Here is a 23,436-nt window from a genome sequence, read left to right on the forward strand (position 1 = left end):
CATTTAAACTTGCATTGTATCATCACATGTCTATGCCTGGCAGCAGTGAACATATGGAGTCTGTTCCTGCAAACAATCTACATGTACAGAATGCCCAAATCAAGTTTCACTCGCCCCCACAGAAATTATTCACCTACAGTGTATGCCCTGGTCTTTGATAGATTTACATTCAGACTCCTGGCCCAGGGGCTGGTAATTCCAGTTCCCCCTGCTGAAAGATTAAAATGATTCTGCTCAAACCTCTTTATGGTGACCAAATAAGTGGAGTATGGGCCTGTCTAGGATCTCAAAGTGTTACATTTTTTGTTAAGATCTGCAAGCTTAAGATGGAGTCGTCAATTCAGTTATGGCGTCCCTACAGCAGGGACTTTCTGGTATCCATCGATATTGAGGTTATCGATGGTTCCACAAGCGTTCACCAAAACATTGGTGCTAATTTTAGCCACCTTGAGGTCAAGAGGGATACCAATATTTAGCTGCAAGAACAACATTCTTTAATGTGCCGTGACTTACTTGGAGCTGGAATCCAACCTAGACAATGCCATTTAGATGTCACTTCCCCTGAAATGCCTGTAGCTGATCTTGGATTGTGTTTACAATGAACAGGAGCTTCTGTCTCCTGTCCATTCATCTTCAGTGCAGCTGAGACTGCAGCGAAAGGGACTGGGGAATCTCTGTCCTCAGTCCCTTTTTCGGTCTCAAGGGGGAGATGTCAGGGGTCTGTTTATATATATATAAATATATATATATATATATATAAAAAAAACTGCTGATACAGTCCATGCCTCATCAGTGCTATCTATCAGTGCCCATCAGTGCTGCATATTAGTGCCACTATCACATGACATTAAAAGTATCGGTACCCGTAAAAAAAAGTATTGGTACTTGGTCTTAAAAAAGTGGTATCGGTGTAACCCTATTAAATTGTTTCACTTAAGATGACTTATGAGAAGACTTTTATGAACAAATTGAGACCTAGTTTAAGCAAGTTAAGTGTTGTGTTCCTTTCATGGTTATCAAAGCAGGGATAAAGAAAACCTAAGGTATTGCTTCTAAAACTGTAATCTAATTTTCATCAGAGAAATTAGTACTGGTATTTAGCTGGTCCCCACAGGCAGCACTTTTCTTTTTTTTCTTTATTACATTGCTCATTGTAATAAATAGAATAATTACTTTTTTTTTTACAGATCTTGAATCCACCTCCATCACCAGCTACAGATCGGTCATTGTACAATACTGAAGTATTTTACTCCTCAAACAGTCCTTCCACTACTAGATCTTATAGGTAAGACATATTACACCAATTTATAAAGGTTTTCACAAACTTTCTCTAAGATTTTCACATTTTTCCAATTCGAAAATTGGGAGAAAGACAATGCTGCTGTCCAAAGGTGTCCCCGTTGCTACTGCATCCAGAGTGGAGACACCCTAAGATCGGAAGCGTGCTACTGGTGTGATCACAAGGTGAAGATAACTGGGGAAAAAATCCTGAAAAAGGAGAACTAATGCAACCACCGCATTTAGCACGGATAGGCTGCAATATGTGATTAAAACCACAACTTAACAGGCACTGAGCTTCGGTGCAAGACTTGTGAAAGGATTATTCCCAATTGCATTGTGGAAACCAACAATAAACATTGTGAGAGTGGACTTTCAAAGTGCTAGAATAACATTCATCTACAGATCACCAAATAGCTTAAAATATTTTTATCACAAAAAAATATTAAAAACAGATAATGCTAAAAAAAATAATTTAAACACATCTTTATAAAATGTATAATTTTGTGAATGCTTGCTGATACAGCATCTTACAATTATTTGTAGCAGTTAGATTTTGAGGTTACATTTATGAAGGTTTATCATTTGTGATCCACTTTAATGTTTATCTGTTTTTTAATATTTTTTTTGTTACATCCACATTTCACCAAATAGATTTTATATGTTATTCTAGCACCTTGAAATTCTCCTCTCGTGATGTTTATTGTTTGTTTTTCCTAACCTAAATTTGGATGTGGTGCTCTAATAACTCTAACCAATCCAGGTCAACTTGCTTTTTTACATTGTGGAAATCCTTGGTCAGTTGATCAGGGATTGTTCTTTTTCCACAGCGGAATAATCTGTTCACATCTCATGCCCCAATGGTCTGTGTTTGATAAGTTTTTGTGGTTTCAATCAAATAAGCTAAATTCTGATTATGATATTTAGGAAGTCTGTCATTTAATGGTGATCCTAAGAGCTGTATTATTAACTAAGGTGGTCACTGCAGTACTATGGCAGTATATTAAGCCATATGTTCCATTACAGTTCCCCAAATTTGGTGGTACCAAGAGTTTTAGAGGTTCTAGCCATAGTTGCATATTTATGTTCTAGATTTAAGAAACTGTATTGGCAGTACCCATTGTTTGCTTATGTGATTAAATCCACCACTGTTCTTATAGACTTAGGGCTCCTTCACACAGGACGGATCCGAGATGATCCGCCCCATGAACATCCGCTTGCTCAGCGGGGATCGCTCCGTGGATCCCCGCTGAGCAGGCAGATGACAGGTGTGCAGCAACGGACCTGTCACAGTGCCGCTCTCCCCTATGGGGGATCGGATGGCGACGGACCGTAGAGTCCGTCGTCACCCGCTCTGATCTGAAAACGGATGGAAAAGTAGGTTTTTCCTCCGTTACACTTTTTCGGATCGGACCGGGTCGGATGTCAGCGGACATGTCACCGCTGACATTCGACGCTTCATAGATGTCTATGGAGGATCCGCTCAGGTCCGCCTAAAAAACTGACAGGCGGACCTGAACGGATCGTTCGTCTGAAAGAGGCCTTAGGAATGAGGTGACATTGACTTTACAAGTAGGGAGTAAAACAGATGTATTTTTGACTGAACATGTTTCTGTCTGGTTGCAGGCCCTACCTTATACGAGGCATTGTTCCTCCCACGACACCGTGCAGTACAGATGTATGTGACAGTGACTACACTACGAGCCGGTGGAAATCTAATAAATACTATATGGACTTAAATTCTGATTCAGATCCGTACCCTCCTCCTCCGACTCCGCGGAGTCAATATATGTCAGCCGAAGAAAGCTGTCCTCCATCCCCAACCACAGAAAGAAGCTATTTTCACCTCTACCCACCTCCACCCTCACCATGTACGGACTCCTCATGACCATAAATTGAAGAGACCTGCCCCTATTCATTGTAAATATTTAAAAAATGAACAAAAGAACAAATATATAAATATATATATATATATATTTTATGATCTTAAATATAATTCAGATTGATGTTTTTATAAGAAAAAAGAAAAAATACAAGCAATAAAAAAATAAATGTGAATACAGATGGGGTTGGGAGGGATTGTGAAAATTGTACAGTGGAAAAGTATTTATAATTTTTTTTTTAATTTAAGTACCACGTGCCATGTTTCTAATATGTCCCACAACATGTTCTTTGCAGAAGACTTAAAAAAACACTTCTGTTTTCTTTTTTTTATTGGTGCTAAGCTGGAAAACAAACTGTACTAACATTATGAAGACAAGTTTGTCTCTCTGTATGCCTTTATGTAAGAAATCTGTAGCCAGATTAATTTTTGCTTTGCTTGGACAGTTCTGTTGCCCTGCTTAGGTACAGACCACATTCACATTCTAAAACTGCCACATACAGCTTCTGCCATGTACTATACTTTACATAAAACATATGTTTAGATGGGTGATCCACTCCTAGAAGAATGGCTTCATGCCTTTGCTGCTCAGAGACAAAAAGAGTATGCAGTGCAGCCTGGTCTACCGATCAGCCCCCACTGCTCTTATAGACTCCCTCATCTGACTTTGTATTGTGCGTTAGCAGAATTGTTTCAAGTTGCTAGTTTAGGTACAATCGCATCTGAGAGGCAAATATTTACCCAACAACCTCTACCTCCAACTGCTACCCCTAAAAAGTATTGTGATATTTTAGGATCCTAGTGTGCCAGTTCTGACAATTTAATGATGAGGAGCTCTGGATGTCTTAAATAGACAAGATTTGTCTGCCGCAATGTCGCAGTCCTTCTAAAAATTGCTGACCACCGCCATTACTAGTAAAAATAAAAATATCCCATAGTTCGTAGTTGCAATGACTTTTGCACACACCAATCAATATACTCTTATTGGGATATTTTCTTTACAAAAAACATGTAGCAGAATACATATTGGCCTAAATTGATGGAGAAATTAGATTTTTTTATATTTTTTATTGGATAGGTTTTTTAGCAGAAAGTAAAAAATATAGTTTTTTTTTTCAAAATTGTCGGTCTTTTTTTGTTTATAGCACAAAAAATAAAGACCGCAGAGGTGATCAAATACCACCAAAAGAAAGCTCTTTTTGTGGGGAAAAAAGGGCATACGTTTTGTTTGGGTACACGCAATTATCGGTTAAAGTAGCGCAGTGCCAAATTGCAAAAAATGCTCTGGTCCGGAAGGGGGTGAAACCTTCCGGGGCTGAAATGGTCTCCACAGCACCAAAAGATTACTGCTGCAGGGGTATAGGGAGCGGGCAGAGGACTTTGAATGTCAACTAAGACAGCAGCCACCAGCACAGGGGTCAGGGTTCAAAGTAAGTACAGAACTGTATTCTGATTTGTTTTAAATAACTAAACTTAGGTTTTAAAATTACAATTACCATATGGGTTTAGGTGGGCTCATTTTCAAAGAAATAAGGGTAATTTTTCCTTCAAACTGCTAATACACAGATTTTCCTTGCGGCTTTAAATTTAATATGAACTTTTTTCTTTACTAACTGATATTTTAGTTCTACATTACTGCATGCTTGGGTTTCTATGAGAGTTGAGGAATAGTTTAACGCTCAATTCCCAGAAAATATCAAACACCATTTATGTCAGTTACATATTTATTAAAATCCAAAGAACAGGCTAGGAGCCAGGTTTATAACTAATCTGTACCTCTTAAAGCGGAGTTCCGCCCAAAAAAAAAATTAAAAGTCAGCAGCTACAAATACTGCAGCTGCTGACTTTTAAAATAAGGACACTTCCCTGTCCAGGGCACCCGCGATGTCCTCACCCAAAGCCGACCTGTCCCTCGGCTCCCGGGTGCAGGCGCCGGCATCTTCAGTAGGGGAATCGGGAAGTAAAGCCTTGCGGTTCCGTACTGTGCATACACGAATCGTGTTGCACGTCATAACTGGTCCCTGCTGTCTCCTGGAACCTGTGTGTCTCCCAGAAGACAGCGGGGGTACGGAGGAGGGGCTGGACATGGCATAGATCGCCGCACATTCTGCGCAATCTATTGTCGGAAGTGGGAGCAATTACCTGTATTAGACAGTTATTTGTCTATTTTTGGGTGGAACTCCGCTTTAACTGCAGTGGAGAAGAGACCAACTTGATTATACCTTCTGGCAGGAATGTCTGAATCATAAGACTGACTGAACAGAGGAAGAAATTACTTTGACAGATAACACACACAAATCTATCTCTCTTTCTGTGAAATATGTGCATTTCAACTCAGCATCAAATATCCAAATATGCATTTCATATACGTGGATTTCAGCTTTAAAATATACGTTTGCCACTGTATTTCTCTTTGAATTAAGTTGTCTCATGATATTAGTATAGGTTTCCTTGACATTCTGCTTTTGACAGAAGGTCTCACCTTCTTACTGTTTTGTGATTGGTAATCTCTGGTAAATAACAGCCACAAAACTTTAAGTTGTAGGTGTGTTCTTTTAAATTTATTTAGGAAGGTAACTTGGATGATGCAGCATGTTGCTCATGGTCTTGCTTGCCTGTGAATGTAAAGGAATTTAAATTTTCATGGAAATTGCATGTCAGGCCAGGACTTATTATAATATGGCAAGTCGATACTTTTTTATAGTTGGTGGATTGAAGCAAGAGATTAGAGCCACAATATGTTATGTTTATCCAGCAATGCTAAATTTTGCTACAAGGTGGTTGTGCAGTTTGTATCTAGAATTAAATCTCCCACTACCAATATCCTGAAGTTGCAGAAAGGGGCACATCTTTATTCTTAAAAGTAAGTCATGAGAGAGAGTATTGGATTTTCTGTTAAGCTATAAAAACACATTTGTACAAAAATAATCTAGTCTGAATGAAGGCCTTTTAGTTTTGTGCTTCCCTTTTCAAAAACTTTCTCCAGAATTTCAATATCTGGCTCCTTTGGTGCTTAGCATTTCAGAACCTTTTCTAAGTGTAAATGTAAAAAAAAAAAACACAGGTATAGGTCCTTTCCTCATCAAAAAATGAACTGACTTACGAATCAAGATACAGTGGGCAAAAAAGTATTTAGTCAGCCACCAATTGTGCAAGTTCTCCCACTTAAAAAGATGAGAGAGGTCTGTAATTGTCATCATAGGTATACCTCAACTATGAGAGACAAAATGTGAAATCAAATCCAGACAATCACATTGTCTGATTTTTGAAAGAATTTATTTGCAAATTATGGTAGGAAATAAGTATTTGGTCACCTACAAACAAGCAAGATTTCTGGCTCTCACAGACCTGTATCTTCTTCTTTAAGAGGCTCCTCTGTCCTCCACTCATTACCTGTGTTAATGGCACCTGTTTGAACTTGTTATCAGTATAAAAGACACCTGTCCACAACCTCAAACAGTCACACTCCAAACTCCACTATGGTGAAGACCAAAGAGCTGTCGAAGGACACCAGAAACAAAATTTGTAGACCTGCACCAGGCTGGAAAGACTGAATCGGCAAGCAGCTTGGTGTGAAGAAATCAACTGTGAGAGCAGTAATTAGAAAATGGAAGACATACAAAACCACTGATAATCTCCCTCGATCTGGGGCTTCACGCAAGTTCTCACCCCATGGGGTCAAAATGATCACAAGAACGGTGAGCAAAAATCCCAGAACCACACGGGGGGACCTAGTGAATGACCTGTAGAGAGCTGGGACCAACGTAACAAAGGCTACCATCAGTAACACACTACGCCGCCAGGGACTCAGATCCTGCAGTGCCAGACATGTCCCCCTGCTTAAGCCAGTACATGTCCGGGCCCATTTGAGGTTTGCTAGAGAGCATTTAGATGATCCAGAAGAGGATTGGGAGAATGTCATATGGTCAGATGAAACCAAAGTGGAACTGTTTGGTAGAAATACAACTCATGTTTGGAGGAGAGAGAATGCTGAGTTGCAACCAAAGAACATCATACCTACTGTGAAGCATGGGGGTGGCAGCATCATGCTTTGGGGCTGTTGCTCTGCAAAGGAAACAGGACAACTGATCCGTGTACATGAAAGAATGAATGGGGCCATGTATCGTGAGATTTTGAGTGCAAACCTCCTCCCATCAGCAAAAGCATTCGAAGATGAAACGTGGCTGTGTCTTTCAGCATGACAATGATCCCAAACACACCACCCGGGCAACGAAGGAGTGGCTTTTGTAAGAAGCATTTCAAGGTCCTGGAGTGGCCTAGCCAGTCTCCAGATCTCAACCCCATAGAAAACCTTTGGAGGGAGTTGAAAGTCTGTGTTGCCCAGCGACAGCCCCAAAACATCAATGCTCTAGAGGAGATCTGCATGGAGGAATGGGCCAACATACCAGCAACACTGTGTGACAACCTTGTGAAGACTTACAGAAAACGTTTGACCTCTGTCATTGCCAACAAAGTATTTAGATGAACTTTTGATATTGACAAAATACTTATTTTCCACCATAATTTGCAAATAAATTATTTCTAAATCAGACAATGTGATTGTCTGGATTTGTTTCCACATTTTGTCTCTCATAGTTGAGGTATACCTATGATGACAATTACAGGCCTCTCTCATCTTTTTAAGTGGGAGAACTTGCACAATTGGTGGCTCACTAAATACTTTTTTGCCCCACTGTATGTAACACCTTTCTTCCACTGTAATTTTTTTGGGGCAGGGCAATGAACATGCACAGTGAAGGCACCCTGCACAATTTTTTAACAAACTGCTGCCTGGCACACTGCAGGCCAGGGCAGTTAAACAGGAAAGTATCAGAGTTCTGTAAGGCAATTAACTTTTTCTGATGAGGCAGAGGGTATTCCTGATATTTAACCTACAGTACAATATGCTCACAGGAAATGAAGGCATCATACAGAATTCATTTTACAATGAAACTACTATCAGTTTGCCTTTTAATATATGGCACCTGTTTGTAAAGGCTGGCATTGTAGCTCTTGTTTGTTTTCCACCACTAAGGTGGAATTTCTCAAGCAGTGCAACTGCTAATAAAGAGAACTGTGCACAATTCACTAATGCATGTTAATATAAATTATTTTGGTAAATAAAAAAAAAGTAATTCCAATTTAACAAAGATGCACCATAAAGAGTTATTTTCATGGTATTTGTAGTTTGTTTTTTTTCTTCCTAATGTCTATGCTATGAGTTAATTTTTTTTTTAAACGACTATCTTGTCTGAAAAATGTTATTTATCCAGGTCACACTGTAGCTTGTGGCAGTTTAATTGCATTCAATTGGACTTGTTCTGTTAAACATTTCACACACAACATTTTACATACACACATTTTTTTAGTTGCCCTGACGTTTGGAGCATTTTTATTTGTTTGTGTTACATGGCTGTGTGCACAATGCATATAAAGAATTTGAAAAAAAAAGCTTGGAGAATTAGAAAGTTAAAGCGGAGTTCCACCCATTTAAAAGTCAGCCGCTACAAAAAGTGTAGCGGCTGACTTTTAATAATTAGACACTCACCTGTCCCACAGTCCAGTAATACGGGTGCAGGAAGCCTCGCTCCTTTTCGAGGTGCCAACATTCTAACTGTGGGCTTCACAGCTGGGCACGTACTGCACTGTGAATGGCCGGGCAATCTTCTGGGACCTGTGACGTGTCCCAGAAGATTGCAGGGAGGGGGTTGAGGTGATCTTCCTTCCGGAGCCAGGGGAGGAAGTTGCAGCTGGGTGCCTGTAAAAACAGGGTACCCACTCCTTCCCCAAAAAAATGACATGCCAAATGTAGCTTGTCAGGGGGTTGCCAACACTTAAAGTGGAAGTTTCATTTTTGGGTGGAACTCCGCCTTAAAGGCAAGAAAGACAATTGTGTCATATGAGTTCACATCCCTTTTACCTAGGACAGACTTGGGCCCAGTCAGAACGTGAAAGTTGGCTGTATTACTGGGCCAGTAATGAGCTTCTCCTCCCTACAGCTGCACGTATACAAAGAGGTGATGATGCTCATGACGACATTGACCTAGAACGGCCATGTGGCTGAAGTCTGAAATTAGATTAGACCTTTGGCAACCAAACTTAGTGATTGTAAATTAAATTTTTTTAAATAACACATGACTTACCTGCTCTGTGCAAAGGAATTGCACAGAACAGCCCCAATCCTACTGTTCTGATGTCCCCCGCCAACCATCCTGGCTCCTCCTGTTCTTGGTGTGCCATCATAGGAAGCTGCTTCCTATGGTGGCACAAGCTTCTTTCAGAATTAAGATGAATTGCTAATTCTTAAAACTGTTCTTTTCGACTCTTACATCACAGGACTTGATATTCATGACTACTTGCTACCTTTGGGTGAATGGGCACTAGCCAAAGAAAGGCAGGAATCCCCACCCAGACACAACCTTTCCTAGCTCAGTTAAGCCTCAGATTTAAAATGTTATTAAACCCACAATAGTAAAATCAGTCTGTATATGCAGTAAATATGCTTGTTATACTGACTGTGGAACCTAAAGGGTTAATCCTCTGCATTGTAAATCCTGATAGAACAAAGCATTGGGGACAAGCTGCACATGCTCAGTTTGGTGTGTATTGCTAGAGAGTTTTTGTTTTTTTTCCTTGGGGGAGTGCATGTGATCCGCACGGGGCCAATGGGCACTGTCCAGACGGGGTAATGGGGCCTGCAGCCTCAAAGGACAGCCAGAGTAGAATTCAAACTCATCCTACAAGCTTAAACCAGATACTGATAGAAGTCACAAGACTGCTGATGAAAAAAAGGTATTTTTGCCATTTATATTTAGTAAAACTTTTGCATTCCCATGTTTTGTGTACTGTGGGAGATCAGATATAGTGAATGTAGGATCCTGGGTTTAGTAACACTTTAAGCTAGTGTACTTAGGTGATTGACATTCCTCCCCGTGTCTCTCTGAAGATCTTGTGGGTTTTATTTCCCATATATCCTGGCCTGTTGCTAACACCTCAAATGGGCCAATGAGGCAGAGGTGGGCTTTACCCAGAACAGTCTCTACAGCTAGCAGACTGTACCCAGACCCCACGGGGTGAGCCTGTAACACTGCCAGTCAGCACTGGATCCTGCGGACATTGATCCCCTTGATACAATGTACTAGGTGATTTTGCTGGCAGTGTTCTTTACATGTCCAATGTTGTGATATCCTGATGTGGGGTGGGGAGTGTCCAAACCCCTGAGGGCCCTGCTGGGTACTCCCACCATGATGGGTAATGTATGGGCTGGTGGTTTGGCTACAAGGTCTGGTGAGTGCCATGGGGCTTTTGGAGCTGGTGGCAGTCTTTCTCTTAGGCGTCCCTGTGTAGGAGGGATCTCAGGATCCAGGACTGTCTCAGTCATAGAAGACAATAGTGGGCTTCCTGGCAGATGTGGTAAGCATTAACCTTAAGTTACCACTAATGAAATGCTCTTATCTCAAAGGCACTGGTTTTGGGTCCCTGGCGGCAGCCAAACATTCTTTTCAGTGAACAATCACAAGAAGTGATGACGATTGGCTCACCTAGAAAAGGTGTTTTTTTTTAACATTAACCCTACATTTTATTTTATGTAAAAAGCATTTACAGAGAAATAATGGAAATAGCTTCCAGTGTCCATTTCTTTTCCATGTCTCCGTGATCCTTAGCTGAATGGTTTTGTCCAGTTTTGACAAGTATCGCGGCATGCCAAAAGTTGGCCAACTAGTGTCAAGCTGTATCTAGTTTTGAAATCACGTTATTAAAAGGCAATAATTGTCCATATGTTGTGCTGTTCTTCTGAAAAGCCTCCAGTAATCCACCAGTCATAACACAAGTCTTTGGTTTAATAAGGCTTCTGAATCAGATCGTTAATGGCATCTACTCTATGTCCAGGATCCCCCGCCTCGGACGGATAGCCCTTTCTGTTAATGCCTGCATGCCTAGCAATAGACAGGACGGAAGGGTGTAAGAACTTATTGACTTCCATAAAGTGTTCACCTGCAGAGTACAATTCATGAATCACATCTTCCAAACAGATGATCCCAAACTTTCCTAGCTCCTTTTGGCTCATAGTATTGTCTGTAAGGGCAACTTTTTTGCTATTTACTTTTCCCTGTAAACGTTTTAAGATAAGCTCACGCACAGACTTTAGGTTCGGGAAACCCCATGCAACATATGGCTCAATAAACTGTAACATCTTCAAGATTTCTGCAGTTCGCTTTACAAACGACCCTGAGAACATTTTGCCCAAGCGGAAAGTTTTGAAGATTTGCATCACTTGCTGGCTGACTCCTTCAATGTCTGTAATTCGGACAACAAATGCAAGTTTGTGTTTCTTCAAGCTGGGAACTTTCTTCCGGTACACAGCCATCCTCTGCAATCTACAGTCATCTCTCATTTTTCTTCTAGAGTTCAGGACAAAGGTCTCTAGTCATTTACATTTTATTTGCTTTCCAGGCTGAAGCTTCCTCTTCTCTTCTATAGCTCTTTTGGCTTATGCTGCTTTCAGTCCTTGATACTTCTTCCATTTCTTCAAAAGATTTTGTGGCACTCGTGGAAGCTTCCTGGGCTCTGTCCCATCCATGTTGTCCCGTCCATGTTGTCCATTCTGAAAACCAGGAAGCCGCACACGCACTTCAGTACACAACACGTCTTCCAGTCAGCCATCTTGGGCCAGAAAAGGTGTTTTCAGCACCAAAGTGTTTTGCTCACCAGTACCCCATTGAGCTAATAAATGGTTGTTGATCTCGCTATTTCCTGCTTATATAAGATCCTGATGGTCCCAGTGAATGAGGCCCTGATCTTTGCATATGCCACGAATAACAGGTTAAAGGCCCTCTTTTGGGGGTGTCCTTCTATCTGGTAGGAATAGATCTGCAGCCTGTAGTGAGAGTTTGCCAAACTGTTAATGTCTGGGTGAAGTGTTCTTTGTTCCAGAGAAGCAATACCTGAAGATCCTGCCATTTGGCAGATCTTGGAAGACCTTCCCAGAGCCTTGAATTTCTTGAGGGATGCCTTGGAGGTTTATGTACAGCAACTTTCAAGGTTGAGCACCATGTCTGGCCATGTATCCAATGGCTTAAGTGTTGATCGGCGGAACTTCTCTGCAAGAACTAAATTGAGAGGCTGCCCTTTGGTTACCGCTTGTTTGGAGACTCTTAGCACCTTCCTACCCTTTAAGAAGACAGCAAATTTGAAAGTTCAAGTTGGATTTCCTGGTGTCAGTGGATATCAAAGATGCCTACCTACCCATCCCCATTTTCCAGCTTCATCAGCAGGTTCTGTGATTCGCAGTGAAAGATCCCCGATATCAGTTTGTGGCACTGCCTTTCAGCCTGTCCACAGCTTCCACAGTGTTAACCAAGGTGTTGGCTCCAGTTCTGGGGTTGTTGAGAACCAGGGGTATCCCAATTATGGGGTACCTGGATGGCCTGCTTCTCAGGGAGCAATCAGCTCAGAAGCTGACATTGAATGTCAAACAGCCAATACTGGTCCTGGAGAGGTTTGACTTAGTGTTAAGTCCCCATACAGCTGCTTTTACTAGCGTCAAACTTTTTTTTTTTGCAGCTTAAAAACGCCTCTCCATATTATTCTATGACCTCATGCACACACAGGCTTTTAGGAGCTAAGTGGTATAGGCAATTTCAAGCTGCAAAAGAAAACCCAGAACTGGCTTTACAGCTGTAAAAATGTCTAACGCTGGATAGTGTTAAGCCGCGCCAAGTGTTTTTTTTTTTTTTTTGACATGTCAAAATCATTGGTCCCCTATGAGAGCCTATTGATTTTAATAGAAGTTGCATCCAAGTCGGATCATGATGATCCGACTTGTGGTGCGACTTGTGCTCTGAGGATCTTTAAGGAGACCCCCATGCCAAAATGAAAAAAAATGGTGTGGGGGGCCCCACAAGATTCATACCAGGCCCTTGGAGTCTGATATGGATCTTGAAAGGGAACCCCACACCAAAATGAAAAAAATGACGTGGGGTCCCCCCCAAGACCATACCAGGCCCTTCGGTCTGGTATAGATTTTGAGGGGAACCCGCACATCAAAATCCATACCAGACCCTTATCCGAGCATGCAGCCCGGCAGGTCAGGAAAGTGGGGGACAAGCGAGCGCCCTCTCCCCCTCCTGGGCCATACCAGGCCACGTGCCCTCCACCCCAAAGCACCCTGTCCCCCATGTTGATGGGGACAAGAGCCTCTTCCCCACAACCCATCCCAATTATGGGGTACCTGGATGGCCTGCTTCTCGGGGAGCAATCAGCTCAGAAGCTGACATTGTCAAACAGCCGATACAGGTCCTGGAGAGGTTTGACTTGCTAAGTCCCCATGCACACAGGGCGTTTTTACAGCTGCTTTTACCCTTCGGCAACGGTTGTGGGGGTCTGCAGGCAGGGGGCTTATTGGAATATGGAAGCCCCCTTTAAGAAGGGGGGCCCCAGATCCTGGCCCCCCACCACTACATTGTACTCCTACTCATTCACCCAAAAAAGTATCAAAAATAAAAAACAGTACACAGGTTTTTGACAAAGTTTTAATTAAAGTAGCTCCAATATGTCTTCTACCTTAGATCTTCTCCACTCTCTGATGATGTCTTCTTCCCCTGGTTCTTCTCCCTCCTCCGCTGATGTCTTTTCCCTCCACTGTCTTCTTCCTCTGGTTCTTCTGCCTCCCCGAGAGCGGAGAAGACACAGCGCTACTTTAATAAAGGACTAAAAAAACCTGTGTACTGTTTTTATTTATTTGTGATACTTTTTTGGGTAAATGAGTAGTGGTACAATGTACCCCATACTCATTCACGTAGGGTGGGAGCCTTCCAGATTCCGATAAGCTCCCTTGCTCGCAGACTCCCACAACCACCACCCAGGGTTGTAGAGAGAAGGCCCTTGTCCCCATCAGCATGGACACTAGGTGCTTTGGGGTGGAGGGGCGCAGTGCCCCCATGTTGAGGGTGTGTGGCTTGCTTCCCACCTCCTTTCCTGACCTGCCAGGCTGCATGCTCGGATAAGGGTCTGGTATGGATTTTGGGGGGGGGCATTTTTTAATGGGCTGAAAGTCGGATCAGTTAAGACAGTTCTCATAGGGAACCATTTATTTTGAACAGAGGCACAGAAACGCTGCTAAAAGCTAACGTGGCTAAACGCGCATTAAGGCCAATGCCAAAAGCTACTAAAAGTGTGTTTTTTTTCTGATGTTGGTAGTGGCTTTGTAGCTTATTTTTTTCTAACCTCCTGTGTGCATGAGGACTAAACCTTCAGAAGTCAAGCTTGGTTCCAACACACTGCTTAGAGTACTTAGGCTTAGTAGTGGACATGGCAAAGGTACTGCTACCGCAGGAAATGGCTGTCTCTTCAAGCCCAGAAGGAGTGCCTGAAGTTGTTGAAATGTCCCTTAATTCGGTTATGCATAAAAGCCCCAGCGTCAGGAGTGGAAATGCAAATGTTAAAGAGATGCACATTGCAGCTTTAGTTTTTCGAATACAAAACTGTAATACTATGCAGGATATGCCAGAAACAGGACATACTTAACTGATCTTCTTCAAGGTGGTATCAGATAGTTTTGTAACACGCCAACAGATGGCAGCACGAAGCTACACACACAGTCACAGGGAGCACCGACCTTCATACAGTATCTCACAAAAGTGAGTACACCCCTCACATTTTTGTAAATATTTTATTATATCTTTTCATGTGACAACACTGAAGAAATGACACTTTGCCACAATGTAAAGTAGTGAGTGTACAGCTTGTATAACAGTGTAAATTTGTTGTCCCCTCACAATAACTCAACACACAGCCATTAATGTCTAAACCACTGGCAACAAAATGAGTAAACCCCTAAGTGAAAATGTCCAAATTGGGCCCAATTAGCCATTTTCTCTCCCAGTGTCTGGGGAATCGTTAGTGTTACAAGGTCTCAGGTGTGAATGGGGAGCTGGTGTGTTAAATTTGGTGTTATCGCTCTCACTCTCTCATACTGGTCGCTGGAAGTTCAACATGGCACCTCATGACAAAGAACTCTTTGAGTATCTGAAAAAAAAAGAATTGTTGCTCTACATAAAGATGGCCTAGGCTATAAGAAGATTGCCAAGACCCTGAAACTGAGCTGCAGCATGGTGGCCAAGACCATACAGCGGTTTAACAGGACAGGTTCCACTCAGAACAGGCCTCGCCTTGGTCAACAGAAAAAGTTGAGTGCATGTGCTCAGCATCATATCCAGAGGTTGTCTTTGGGGAAATAGATGTATGAGTGCTGCCAGAATTGTTGCAGAAGTTGAAGGGGGGGGGGGTGTCAGCCTGTCAGTGCTCAAACCATACGCCGAACACTGTATCAAATTAGTCTGCATGGCTGAAAGCCCACAAACAGTTTCCTGAAGACAAGCAGACTAAGGACATTGATTACTGGAACCATGTCCTGTGGTCTGATGAGACCAAGATAAACTTATTTGGTTTAGATGGTGTCAAGCATGTGTGGCTGCAACCAGGTGAGGAGTACAAAGACAAGTGTGTCTTGCCTGCAGTCAAGCATGGTGGTGGGAGTGTCATGGTCTGGGACTGCATGAGTGCTGCCAGCACTGGGGAGCTACTGTTCATTAAAGAAACCATGAATGCCAACATATACTGTGACATACTGAAGCAGAGCATGTTCCCCTCCCTTCAGAGACTGGGCACCAGGGCAGTATTCCAACATGATAACGACCCCAAACACACCTCCAGGATGACCACTGCCTTGTTAAAGAAGATGAGGGTAAAGGTGATGGACTGGCCAAGCATGTTTCCAGACCTACACCCTATTGAGCATCTGTGGGGAATCCTCAAATGGAAGGTGGAGGAGCGTAAGGTCTCTAACATCCACCAGCTCTGTGATGTTGTCATGGAGGAGTGGAAGAGGACTCCATTGGCAACCTGTGAAGCTCAAGTGAACTCCATGCCAAAGAGGGTTAAGGCAGTGCTGGAAAATAATGGTGAGCCACATAAAATATTGACACTTTGGGCCCAATTTGGACATTTTAAATTAGGGATGTACTCACTTTTGTTGCCAGCGGTTTAGACATTAATGACTGTGTGTTGAGTTATTTTGAGGGGACAGCAAATTTAGACTGTTATACAAGCTGTACACTCCCTACTTTACATTGTAGCAAAGTGTCATTTTTTCAGTGTTGTCACTTGAAAAGATATAATAAAATATTTTCAAAAATGTGAGGGGTGTACTCACTTTTGTGAGATGCTGTAAGTCAGCGTGCCAAAAGAAATTATCCTGTGTACATCGGGAGCTGTGCAACTGGTGCTATTCTGACCACGTGCGTTACCACTTCTGCTATTTTATCATGGACAGCAAGTGAGAACAAAGAGCAAATGTGAAATTGTGCATGAAACTGGGCAAATCTGCCACAGAGAGGTTTGACATGATTTGGCAAGTTTATGGCGATGCTGTAATAAGTACACATTCCAGAAGTGGCAGGAGCGCTGTATTGCTGTGCAAGGGGACTATTTTGAAGGTGCTAGTGTGTAAATGTAAATAAAAATAATTTTTTTTTGTAAACAGACCTAGTCTTGAAACTTTTTGATACCACCTTGTACTTCACAAAGTTTTCCTTCCCTTGTGTCTGTTCCTCATTGCTTGCTACAAAAATGAGGATTAGCTGAGCTGGGAGGGTTTACTGTCTTTTTTTGGCCATTGTCTATTCACGTGAAGGTGGTACCATAAGGTAGTCATGAATATCAATCCATGAAAAGAAAAGCTGGCAGCTCAGTAATCTCATTGTTGCAAATTCTTTATTGGCTATATATGAAAACACACGGTGTACAGCTGCTAGTGCGTTTAAGCCACAACGGCCTTCCTCTTAGCATAGTAATAAGGTAAAAAAATCACAATTTTTATATCATCCTGTAGCTGCTCCATAATTAATTGCAGAGGTGGAACTTATCAGATTAAAAACAATTACAAATCAATAACAAACCATGAAATTGAACTGACAGAATCTACTCATGCCTTCATAACAAACAAATAGATAGATTTTTTAATGGCATCATAAATAATTCAAATAATCATATCATTTTTCTTTAATACATCAATATCCATTCTATTGTTCAGACTGAATGGTGCTCTTGTTTGCAATGTGTAGATCCGCCACACTTCGAGTTGTAATAAGATGTGGTGTGTGTCACTCCCTCTAAGTGGTTTAGTAACCCATTCTGCACCAAAAAAAAACATTAAATATTTTTTTAGCATTCATGTTATTTGTATCATTAAAGTGTTCTTATATTCTAACCCTGAGGGGGTTTATGGTGCATCGCACATATTGGATCTTACAGGCATTACACTCTATCACATCGCTGAGGACGTCTATGATGAAACGCGTACGACGGCGTCACGCACGCTACGTGACTTCCTGGTTCACAACTGGTGGAACGCAGAGCACCGCTACTGTCTCCATCCTACATTTAAGCGCTTGTTGCTTTTCTGAGGCTTGACTGGCACTTAGGAGCTTGCCATATGTTATTACTATTTGCAGCTTTGGCTCTTGGAATGCCTATTTGAAAGTTTTTGCCGCTGAACTTACTTTTTAAAATGTTTTAATCTGTTTATGGCTTCTAATAAATTTACACCAATATACTACACTATGGGAGTCTACATCTCTTTTCTCCTATGAGGGATTAATTACAAATCAGACTCTAATCTACCTGAAGATAGAGGCTCACCCTTGGAATCCTAAAAACTACGGTGGTGCAGTGATTGCAGCGGTTACATCCATATGCGCATTGCCCCTCTGGGGTGAGTGGATCTGGTGAGTGGGGACCTTTGAGGGGGAGCACAAAGTCACCAGAGGATACTGCGAGCACTCAAGGCACCATTTGACCATTGGGCACATTTTTGAAGAATATTATTTGCACATTATATGGACTGTTATTTGCACATCTATATTTGAACTTTTTCTTATACTCTTTACGGATGCATATTATGCCCGCACTGTGCGGCTTCACTTAATTGGCACTAGCACTTTGGATATACACATGGAGATATATTTATGTCTGTGTCTAATAATGTAATTATTTATTTTTAATTTTATTTTTATTACCGGTATCAGGTCCTATATCCTGGTAGCTGGAGGTACCACCACTACTAAGGAATTATTAGGGAATCACTAGAAGGTTGCTGTGTAGCGTGTACCCCATATGTTCTCCTAAACCACAGGGACTTATTTGTCACGGGTCATGTAGAGTTTATATAAAATATACGAATGAGGTTGGATATTTTTTCAAGGCCACATAAGTATACACTCTTATGGTACACAAATTGCTAACAATTATCACAGACACATTGACTTTTGTAGTAATGATATAACTTATATACACTGCATGGGATGTTGACATATCACTTAGTGATAGATCATAGATACAGTTGTATTTGAACTACTGGCATTTACTTGAGGTGGGATCATACACACCTAGTATAGGTGTAGTACACCTACCAGTGGTGTAGCACTCAGGCCCCCTTTTTTGTCCATGTTTTAACATCAATCATCAGTAGGTAGCGCCATCTACCCCAGTTTATCGTTTGTGGATTACACTCTATCACATAAGCTGCTGACTTTGAACCACAATTAATATATTAATTTATCAGATACATCTTGCCAGTAGTAAGTGATACAACTTTTTTAACAAGCAGGATTGCTCTTTATTTGAACATATAAGTGGTACATAGACAACAGGTATACAGACAGGGATACAAAGCAAAAGGGAATCCCACCAACTCGGTATAAAGGTACACAGAATAAAACAAGTAAAAGGAAAAAAAACATGAAAGAAAACAGAATCGGCGCAGTCTGCCATGTAAACGACAATGTATGCAATTAGAGAAACATACACATAAATAACCAAGTTCAGCATTCCAACCATGGTTTCCAAATTCTGTCATACTTTTCTATTAATATATGTCAATTTGTACATAGGCAGCACCCTGTTAATATTAGATTCCCAGGAGGCTAATATAGGAGGGGAGGGGGAAGCCCACTTGAAAAGTGTTTCTTTTTTCGCATAATACAATAAGTAGGAGATCAGAAGTTTAGTGTATCTAGGTCTTTGTTCATAATTATGTATGCCCAGCAACGCTAGTTCTGGAGTGCATGGGAGAGACAGCTGTAGACATGTATTGATAAGATCAAAGACATGCGTCCAAAACTGTGCCACCCGTGGTCATGTCCAGAACATATGAAAGTAAGTGCCCTCCTCCGAGAGACACCGCGTGCAGTTAGGGGACTGCTCTTGATAGATTCTGTGCAATAAGTGATACAACTTTAGTGCATTTTTTTATGCTTCCTACAATACCTACAGGTGTTCTGACCACAGATCCTCTGGAGGAAATACAAGTGCTAGAATTAGACACACCATTTGATCGATACAAGCTTGGGGATAATATGCCTCCCCGGGGCGGAGCCTGCTGACTGTAGAAATTACAACCAATCTCTAAGGATAGTATAAAGGTCTTTGTCAGCATATAAAATGGGAAGATGTTTTTTAATGATGATCATTTGATGGTATTCTGCTGAGAAAGTTACAAAATTGACTTTATTACTGGATTGGGATTGGTATCTAGATTTAAAATCGCAGTTTTTGCTGATCAGATCAAACCGATCCTTGTCTGAAGCCAATTTCCTTCCCTTAGAAATCCACCGCTCTTTACATCCATGCTCCTTAAAGGAGTTGTAAACCCTCGTGTTTTTCCATTAAGGTGAAAAAACTTCTGCCACTGACCAGCCCCCCCATTTGACGCGGGGGCGGGGGCAGGGCCGAGTCCAGCATTCTGTGTCTATGGAACGCAAATGCTGGACTTGGGAGCGCTTCTCCTGGGGGGTTTCCCGATGTGGGGAGGAGCCGCAAGCCCATTGGGGGACCCCAGAAGATGAGGATCGGGTCCACTCTGTGAAAAACGAACTGCATAGCGGAGGTAAGTATGATATGTTTGTTATTAAAAAAAAAACAAAAAAAAACGAGGGTTTACAACCCCTTTAAGCTGCTGGAGACTACTCTACACCCCCGATCAAAATCGACCTGTGTGGAGCGGTTTCTTTTGGCCCTGATGAACTTGTTGATTTAACTGTATGTAATGGATGACAGCTGAAAGCTACAAAAATGAGGCATAGCTGAGCTGGGAGGGTTATGCTTGGCAGAGGATTTCTGCCGTTTTTTGGCCAGTGTAGTCACCTGAAGGTAACAGAATAACCCAAGCAGCCAGGAATATAAATTCCTTTGGTGTATTTTGGGAAAAAGATTTTACAGGTAAACCAACTAGCCTAATTGATTCTGTCACAGAGTAGACTAAGAAATTTTGTTTGCAAAATACCTAATTTTCCTATCCACTCATCCATTTTTCTTGGACAGCTGTTTACCTCACCCAACAAATTCTACACAATGTTCGTATCCTTATGTTGTGATAGGCCTTTAATGTGAGCCCATAAACAAAAGTGTGCTGGGAACTGGCTTATTATGACACACACTGTAATTCAAACTCGGCACATGGGCAGTAACAAAAGAGGAAAGGAAATATGGAGGGGGTCACAATTGCAAGGTTTATATTGGTCACTACACTAATAGTGCCTAAATAAATGGCGCAAGCAGAGAAGTGTTGTTGTGCTACTGAATTTTTATAATAGCTTGGGTGGCTAGGCAGCTTGGGCGTTGTAAGTCTTGGCCTGGTCAAAGATCTGACCATGATTATTCTGGTTTCACTATTTGGCAGGTAATTGACCCAGAACAAATATATGTACAGTGTAAGTAGTTCTACCTATTTGTATCTTTTCACAGTCAATGGATGAATGGTGAGAAAATGCACAGCTGAAGTCTCTCTGTGAAAGGCCGTGAGAAAGCAGAAAGTTAAAAATGATTTAACAGTCTGTTCCACTCTAAGTTGGATTTTAGGCATTGGAAATGCACACCTCCATGACAAATTTATCGGTAAACATTGAAGAGAAACATGAGAGTGTCAGACTGAATGAAATGTACAGATATGAGGTGTCTGGCTGCATTTTGTAGAGAAAGACTGCTTTGTGGTTAATATAACAAGATTATTTAACTAAGGTGCACGTTAAGGGAAATTACTTCCCAGAATGCAGCACTGTAGAGTTTCCTGCATATTCCAGGGACTGGATAATACAAGAACATTGCAATTTTTTTTTTCCTCTGAAAGAGGAAGTGAATACATTGATTTATTCTTTCCTATGTCGGAAAGTCTTAGACTAATTGCCATCTTTTAACAGTTCAAATTTCCTAAGATAAAAATATAGAGGAAATAATCTCAGTTTCACCACTGATAATTTGGACTCTACTACTTCCTAAATACTTTTCTAGAGCATAGGTCAGTAGTTGTTGAGTATCAGCATGTTGATGGCTTCTCAAATGTGTCTAGAATAGCTACACAATGCAACCCTATTACGTGTACTAAGGAAAGTTCAACTAATCTGTAAAAATAAACCTTAATAAAAAGAAACCATTATGCCCACTAAATAACATACCTATATGTAGGCTTTGCATTATCTGCATGTAGTCCCTCTCTCTTAGCAAGTGATACCTGAGCTGCCAAATAATTAAAATGGAAGATCACAAATGTTTGCATGATGCAATAGGCACTCCCCTACACTTATCTATTGATGCTCTGTTGCCAGCCAGCACGTTTTAGTTGTTGAAGGAGGGTGTAGACACAATTTTTATTTTAGCAAGGACAGTTTGCAGCTGTTACCTGATGCAAGACTAGTAGGTAAATCAATGCTAATATAAAGGTGACATGTGCTTAGAGAAATGAGCAGACTGTCCATTCCTTACATCCCTTGAAAATGCTGAACACAACCTCAAACATTTCATAGAAAAAAAAGGTACACCTTGAACAGCATTATTCCTCCTCCCCTTCCCCTGCAGGTTATTGGTCTTTGGAAATCTATTTCTTAAACAGAAATTTACACTTTTTGCATCCGAAGACAAAGTTTTCCTGCTTACCTCACAGATGCTCCTAACTTTGTTTTCCAGTAAAGGGAACAGTGGATTCTCCAAGTACCAGCACCTTTTGGTCACGAATATCCTACCGTCTGTAAATCACCTGTATTCCAAAAGTTTGTGCAGCAATTAACAATATAAAGGGAGCCAGTACAGTTATCCTACAATTCAAGACAGGAGGGTTAGGTGGGCCCTGCTTATAAACGCTTACAGTCTAAAAATTAGAAAAGAATGTGATAGTGTATGTTACAAAGATATTTCAAACTCAGCAATTACCTACTTCCAGAAAATTGGGTACAGCAGTCATTGCTCTGCAGCAGACCGTTTATTTTTAAAAAGGCTGCAGAGCCCCAACATCTTTTTTTTTTTTTAAAGACTTTAGGATAGGTCATCTAGTGGTCCAGCCAAGTTCTTCTGCTATGTAAACATGCACAACCTATTGTGCAAACAGCACTTGCCAATCTCCAAAATTATAATAATAAATGTGTGTATTCAAAATGGAGAGGATATCTTAAATAAATATAAACTATGTGACCAAAAAATAAGTAATGCGGATGGTAACTACTAAAAACCTTTAAACCCTGAAACATATGATAGTGAAAAGTCCAAATATGAAAGACAAAGTTCCAAACAAGGTCCTGGATGAAAAAATATTTCTTCATGGATGGTGCAAATGGGTAATGTGTAGATATCCACTCACCAGATGTTGTAGATCCTACTACCATACTGCAGAAAGGATCATAAGTGCTTGTGGGGTCTCCCCAACCTCCTAGGGTCTTTAAACGGATCCTCCAATGTCCTCCTCCTTGGGATGGAATGTGGCTCCAAACGGGATAGCATCAGCGCTGCAGGAGAGAAATAAGAGAGGACAGACTCCTCATAAGGTATTTTTAATAAAAGCCTCAATGGCTACAATTGGAAGTAAAACAGAGTATCCTCCTTTGCGAACCACCGCAATAGACAGACGGAGACAATGGAAGCTGTGAGACCCACAGCAGAGTCAGCGTGCGTTCCACCAGGACGAGACGTAGCAAAATGGGCGTTCCAGCCTTATGTGTTTCATCATCTAACGTGACGTCATCAGAAGTTTTTCTGTTAGTGTAGGAGAGAAGGAGCCTGTTACTAACATGACCTTTCCAAGTAAACTATAAGGCAAATATCACACATTATGCTAACCTGGCTGAAAAAAAGAATTCTCTTCTTATACAAAATTAAGCACCCCCTCCAGTGGCAAAATTACAGCCATAGCTAAGGGAGAGAACAGGAAGGTCATTGAGGCAAAATAAATGTAG

At 41.4% G+C, this 23,436-nt stretch overlaps 1 protein-coding gene, 1 long non-coding RNA gene and 1 pseudogene across 2 annotated transcripts in view; 1 reads left to right on the forward strand and 2 right to left on the reverse strand.

Annotated features, from left to right (window-relative positions):
* The window catches only part of LRP5 (LDL receptor related protein 5), a 252,078-nt gene extending 243,545 nt beyond the window's left edge, over positions 1-8,533 (forward strand). Inside the window, exons 22-23 of the mRNA XM_073605289.1 lie at positions 1,188-1,285; positions 2,905-8,533. Of these exons, the coding sequence (XP_073461390.1) occupies positions 1,188-1,285; positions 2,905-3,166 (360 nt within the window). The 3' untranslated portion in view covers positions 3,167-8,533. The remainder of the gene's footprint in view (positions 1-1,187; positions 1,286-2,904) is intronic.
* A 2,467-nt stretch (positions 8,534-11,000) lies between these two features.
* LOC141111733 (large ribosomal subunit protein uL30-like 1 pseudogene) lies at positions 11,001-11,826 on the reverse strand (annotated as a pseudogene).
* Positions 11,827-16,835: 5,009 nt separating this feature from the next.
* LOC141112436 (uncharacterized) lies at positions 16,836-23,165 on the reverse strand. Its single transcript, XR_012236599.1, has 3 exons — positions 22,845-23,165; positions 22,148-22,247; positions 16,836-17,353 (listed from the first exon to the last, which is right to left on the reverse strand). It is a non-coding gene; the product is annotated as an uncharacterized lncRNA (long non-coding RNA).
* Between the last annotated feature and the right edge of the window lie 271 nt (positions 23,166-23,436).

Source organism: Aquarana catesbeiana, linkage group LG11 (assembly GCF_042186555.1).
Source record: "Aquarana catesbeiana isolate 2022-GZ linkage group LG11, ASM4218655v1, whole genome shotgun sequence".
Taxonomy (NCBI): domain Eukaryota; kingdom Metazoa; phylum Chordata; class Amphibia; order Anura; family Ranidae; genus Aquarana; species Aquarana catesbeiana.